This window comes from Belonocnema kinseyi, chromosome 6 (assembly GCF_010883055.1).
Source record: "Belonocnema kinseyi isolate 2016_QV_RU_SX_M_011 chromosome 6, B_treatae_v1, whole genome shotgun sequence".
NCBI lineage: Eukaryota > Metazoa > Arthropoda > Insecta > Hymenoptera > Cynipidae > Belonocnema > Belonocnema kinseyi.
The window spans coordinates 77,862,710-77,869,369 of record NC_046662.1 but is presented as its reverse complement, the minus strand read 5'-3'; the positions used below and the strand labels follow the sequence as shown (position 1 = coordinate 77,869,369).

The 6,660-nt window shown below is 29.0% G+C and overlaps 1 protein-coding gene across 1 annotated transcript in view; it reads right to left on the bottom strand.

Moving 5' to 3' along the window:
- LOC117175062 overlaps nt 1–4,591 on the bottom strand; it is a 6,329-nt gene extending 1,738 nt beyond the window's left edge. Inside the window, exons 1-2 of the mRNA XM_033364600.1 lie at nt 4,457–4,591; nt 2,286–2,649 (exon numbers count right to left, since the gene is read on the bottom strand). Of these exons, the coding sequence (XP_033220491.1) occupies nt 2,286–2,605 (320 nt within the window). The 5' untranslated portion in view covers nt 2,606–2,649; nt 4,457–4,591. The remainder of the gene's footprint in view (nt 1–2,285; nt 2,650–4,456) is intronic.
- Nucleotides 4,592–6,660: the final 2,069 nt, after the last annotated feature.

Genomic DNA, 6,660 nt, shown 5'->3' with positions numbered 1-6,660 from the left:
AAAATGAAATTATTTATTTGAGAATCTTGGAAATACTGTGAAATTGTTGAAGGAAAAAATGTAATTTTTGGATTTTCCACTATTTTGTATGCTGTCAACATTTGAATTTTTGATTTTTCAGGAAAATTCAAAAAGTTGTTATGATAATCTTTTAGGGCATATAAACATAAAACTTTTTCTTTCCTTCACTTTTTTTCAAAGCATCCGTTATTTGGCTTAAAAGATTCCTTTTTCGTGTGTTTTTTGGAATTTTGCAAATGCTATAACTCTGGTAATTTTTGGTTTTATGAAAAAAGTCATCAGGATAAATTGTTCAACCTTTCGAATGCTATAAACATTGGTACGGACAATTTTTGAATTTTATAAAAAGTGGTCTCAAAAATATTAAAAATGTGTTCACTTTTTGGCTTTTCATCCAAAATGGCTGACTAACTAACTTGACCTTCTCTGATTAGAATGTAAAAGTTATTTATTTATTTTTTATGAGTAATTTTTCGATAGTTCTGTTGTTTTTAATCGTAAAAAATAGCATTAAAACATGAAAAAATAAATTTTTTGAAATCTCACACACGAGACGAAAAAGAAATTAAAAGAAAAAAGTTGTGATGAAAATGTGCCCACACAGAGGGCAGTTTTTTTGTATTGATAATGATGTTTTTCATGATTAGAGCCAAAACTACGCATCCTATAAAAAAGTGACTAACAACAAATTTGTAGATCTTTTTTAAATGCACAATTTTTGTCTCTTTATAGTTTACCGTATTTTGCATAGCTTGACCGAAAAATATAAGGCTTAGATTTTTCATCATTTTCTATGCTCTCAAAATTTGAATTTTGAATTTTTCAAGAAAATTCAAAAAGTTGTTATGACTATCTTTTAAAATATTCGAAAAGTAACATTTTTCTTATCTTGACTTTTTTTATATCAAGCGTTATTTGGCTTAAAATATTCATTTGCGTGTGTTTTATAAATATGGTAATTTTTGGTTTTATGAAAAAACTCAAAAGGATAAATTGCTCAAGTCTTTGAATACTATCAATGACCGCACAGAGAATCTTTGAATTTTGGAAAAAAATTGTCTCGAAAATATTCAAAATGTGCCAATTTTTTTATTTTTTATCTAAAATGGCTATCTAACGAACTTGACCTTTAGTATAGGACACTTAACAAATGTACCAAAGGCCAATCTAATAGATTAATCTTTTCAAGAGTGATTGGGAAAACAGCCAGATATACATTCATACATACAAACATACAGACAGACATACAGATAAATTCGCAAAAACCTGTTTTTCGCATTCAGGGGGTCTCAAAACAAGAAAATTTGACAAAAACTGGGGGGGGGGTCAAATTTTACACAAATCTAATACCTTCTCTGATGAGAATGTAAAAATGAACCCAGAAACTCGAGAACTATTATTTAAAGAAAACTAAGATTTTTTTGATATTTATCCTATAATAACATCGAACTATATTAATTTAATATTATCGGCATGCTCAACAAATCCCATTTTCAGAAAAGCACCTGAAACTCTTAAGAAATGCGCAAACTATGCATTTGTTTAGAAAATGTGTTTATAACAATTAGAAACATTTATATTTATTTTTTAACGTTTGTATATTACTCTAAATTGAATTCAAAAGAAATATCACTTAATAAATGCCCAAAAATATTTTATAATCCTATGCGACTCTTTACAAAAACGCAATATATTTAAATAGCTTTTAACAAGAAAATTTTTTTGAATTCATTGAAAATTCTAGAGGAAATCCTATTATTTAATGATTCCCCAATGCGGATGAAACTCCACACAGGCACGCGTAAACATATTTTATCATAGCAGAGAAATCCGTAAAGATTTTTTAAGTTTTCTTACATTATGACACAATATAATATATCATAATATATTTAAATTTCAAAATTTTTTCAACATTCTTAGGTCATGGCAGAAGTTGAATTCGAGGTAAAAAATTCGAGAAATTCTTGAATCTTCTTAAAAAAAACTTTTAGAGTGATACATCCTTTAGAAAAATATAGAAATATCTCTATGTAGGGTAATTTAACTCGTAATTTCATAATCTTTCTAACATTAAAAAATATGTTTAGCTTTATGACCGACTGAGTTATTGTGTTTCAAAATCATCAGTATTTTTTAGTGCCACTCGCGCTATCCATGTTGATAATTTTCTAAGGTATTGTGTATATCTTATGTTAAATTTGAATGAAAAAAACTATAACTTAAATTTTAAAAGGTAATTCATATAAAATATTAAATGAACTAACCTTTCGAAATCGCAAATTTTAGATTTGGCAGTTTTGTTAATGTGGTCCAATTTCTCTTTCTTTGCGCATGGTAAAGCTTTATCGGCGGCACTTGTTATCAGCTGATCGATGTGAGTATTAATCATACATTGGTTTGTAGCACGTGGTAGAAATTCCTTATCAGTAAATTTGGTCTTACGTAATACTTCTGTCGGTATACCTCTAGCAATTTTATCAATTTTTTTAATATCTGCAACCGCATTAGATAATCTAGTCTTCTTGTCAACTTTGGCACATTCTGCATTCAAATCCTTATCAGTTATATCGAACCAAGATTCCATGTCCAATTTTGCATACTCTTGGTTTAAGTCACATTCGGAGAGACCTTACAGTTTTTATAATATATTATATAAGGATGAAAACTTTTAATAATCTATTAAAAAATAGAGCATCCAAGTTAAATAGCTTTGAGGATTTTTATATAATTTCGTTAATATCAGCTACGATTCCAAACTATTGACCAATAAATTAATATTCTCTGCAAAAATTTCTTTTCACATTTTACGCAAAAAATATTGTCACAAAATTAAAAAGAGAAAACTTTTGTGAAATATAAACCATTTTTGAGGGATATACAATTGCTTCCGAATATTTCCTGTCCCAAATCAAAATCATCATTTTTCTCGAAAATTCACTTTTTCAGGTCAAAATTGAAGGGTGGCAGAAGAGAACTAGACAACCAACAATTTTACAAATTTTGTTTAATATATAAAAGATTTCTAAAAAATCAAATACACCTATAAGTTTTGACCTAATTGAGATATTATTCGCTTTTTTATTTATTTTTTTTTTATTTTTACCGCGTTTAATCTCTTCTTTTGCAGTCCACCACAAAATGTAAAAAGATTTAAAATAATCAAAATGTCGGCGGTTTTCGTAAACATTTCAAAAGTGGATTTTCTTAAAATACCCACACCCATATTTTCTGCCAATGCACCTAATTTATATTTTTATCAGCCAGAATTCTTGGCAAAGAGAGTTTTTTCGTAAAATCGAATTTTCTAATTTTTGTCGCAAACAACGACGAATACAAAAAATTTGAGACGGTTTTTCCAGAAAATATTTTTTGCATGTCTTAAGAATTTGAAGAAAAAGATAAAACAGATTTTCTGGGAAACATTACCTCATTTTATTCTTTAATATGTTTTTGAAAAGTTTCTGCTAATCGAAGAAAGGCATTCTATCACATTTATGCGGGCTGAACCAAATTTTGAGGTCAGGAATATTTTTTCCTAAAAATATAATTTTTTATTTTCCTGGTAAACGATACAAGATATCGCAAAAAATAACAGGTCTTTTTTCATAGAACCCTCTTAGAAATGTAAAATTTTAGGTTTGAATTTTTTTCTCATCTTTCGTTTTTTGCAGGAAAAATTAGAAAATTCGATCTTATGTTGAAAAATTCTCGCGGCAAGTCCCTCTGCGGGATGTCACACCTGTGTCATGTCATATTTTTGGCATGTCACATCTGCGGCATGTCAAAATTGAAGAAACAAAAACTAAAAAATATAAATGTCATGAAAATTTCACAAAAAGCATTATTTTTGTCATATGTGCTAAAAATAAAGTTCTCCTTAACCTATCTGGTGGAAACTTTCTCCTGAATTGATCGGGAAATTAATTCTTTTGAAAAACGAGAAATTTTATTTATGAAATTGATGTTAAAAAAAATTTAATAAAAAAGGTCATATTCAATAGGCCATAATTTTGGTTCTATGAAAGCTAGAGCAATGTTTTTAAAAAAAATTTTCTTCTTCCATTACTTATTTAGCCGTTTTTACCAAATATGCATAGGAAATAGGTTATTCCCCCAAACTATGTATATATATTTTTTCATTCAAATTTTTCGTTTAAAATCAATTTCTCATCACCATAACTCTCAAACTTTTACATATAGAACATTTGATTTTTTTCATTTTGCAGAAAATTTCCAGGACTTTAATCTTTGTAAGAGTTTTTGGGAAATAGGATGAACTGGAATGAGGCAATTTAAAAAAAAACTGATTTCTTCCCATTTTTTTCATCATTATTCAAAAATAGTGAAGGGTTTCAGTTCTCGTACGATGTTCAGCATCTGCAACCCTTTTTCGGATGCCAGACTGAATGGTTCAAGCAAACAAATTTCAACTTACTTTTGTTTAAATATGTTAATTAACGCCTTCAAAAAAAAGAGTTTTGTCAAAAACGGCCCAAGCGATTTTTTTCTTTTTGGGCTCAAAATGATCGTGGGGCATCCCAGAAGTATATTTAGAAAAAAACTGACATATGCAGAACCTTTTGTGTTGAAGTCAGTCGAGGCACACCGTGGCATGTGACATGATACAGAACCTGTGTTTTTTTTTTGAGAGAGAGAAAATCGACTTTTAATATTTTCATAAAAACCACCACCATTTAGTTGATTTTGTACCTTTTTATATTTTTGGATGATTTCAAAATAAGACAGTAAACGCTACCATAATAAAAAAGCAAACGGTGAATATTTCAATTTAGTGAATCTTATAGAAGATTAAAGGAAACTTTTGGGGTTTTTTAAAAACACAACACAAAAGTCAAATAAGCATAATTTCTTTGACTTTTTTAGGCAAATTGAAAAATACGTATAGTCTAATTGCCTCTCATAATGACATATTTCGTCCCGTGAGATTCTGTGACTTCAAGTGTAGAACTTGCCTAATTTGAAATGGATTTTTTTATAAAATTGAAAATGATTTATTTAGTGATTACTGAAAGCTGTTTTTTAAAATCTCGGAAATTCTAACCCCAAAATTCTTTGACGACTTACTCGGAATTGACTCACTTTTTTAAATGAACCATTTCTTACTCGCAATAATAAACTCAATATCTCGAGACATAATTCTTATTTTTGAATTAGACTGAATATTGTATTTTTTATGATAATCCGCAGGGGAGTCTACTTCAAGGTTTTGTTAGTGTCACTTGGAGATTCCTAACCTTTACATATATTTTTAGAAACTGTAAACATTTCTTTTTTTAACTTGTATGCCCTCATTTCGAGAAAATTTCAGCCCGTGAGATTATTTTTGTTTTATGTTCAAGTTCTGATTGCGATGTTTCAGAATGTTTTCCCCCTTCTTAAACAATTAAGATTTTGTTGCTTATCTAGTCCTCTACTGCCACTCTTTATTGCAATTCTTTTTGAACTTTCATCTTCAAATTTAAAATTAAAATTCTGTTAGAAAATTCCCTAAACGAACTAAAAAAACGTCGTTTATTTTAACTTTACTGTACCAAACCAGAATCAGAATTATTTTTGAAAATTCCCCGTTCCAAAGAAAAATTATAAATATTTTGGAAAGTTCTTTTTTCCAAGTAAGAATTATAATTTATTTAAAAAATCACCAGTTCGAGATATGAATTATCATTTTTTTTAATGTTCTGATTCGATTCAGAATTACATATTGCTGTGGAGAATGTCCTGTTCTAAGTCAAAATGATCACTTTTCTCAAAATTATCAATGCGAATAGAATAAAATAGAATAAAAATATAATAAAAACAGTAACAATAAAATTAAAATTAATATCAAGTCATTACTGGACTAGTAAGCAATTTTCCCGAAAAATTAAAAGAACCAAGTTTAATTTTACAGCCATTAATACATAACATCTAGCTTATAGACTACCATTGTCCTCTTTTAAATTATGAAACTAATTTTTTTCTGTACTTCGCGATTTATAAATTCTTTATGTGTTAATACGAATAACATTATAAAATTCATCGCATAAGAAATTCTAAAAAATGTCTAATTACTTTAACTTCTTTACGTATACTCACCGACAGAAAGTGCCACCAAAGTAAGGACTAAGAGCTTCATCGTGATGGTATATAAAAATATACCAAAAAAATGATAAAATAAGACTTTCAGAACAGTAAACAATTTTAATACTTCTTTTGTACTGATGTCGGGATGCTCATTTCAAGCCATTCATATACTGAGAAAATTAGGCATTCAAACAAGAACGTATCCAGAGGAGGGGGGCTGGCCAGGGTTTGATGTCTCCTTCCCCGAAATTTTTGAAACATGAACATAATTTACATAAACTTTCCTGTGTGCCATTGCTAATACCCCTTCCCCACCTATTTTTTTCCTGCATGATATCCCCCTCCCGAAATATTCTCCTGGCTACCGCCTTGCCCTCAAAACAGGGGAAACTTATACACTGACAGGTATGTCCGTATGCTTACCTTTTATTTATCTTCAATGAAAAAGAAGAGTATGACGAATACACTAGTTTATAGTTATTGTGTACATTTACTTCCGCTATATTTTTGTATGCATTTCATCATGCTAAACTTGAAAATCGCATTAACAGGGGG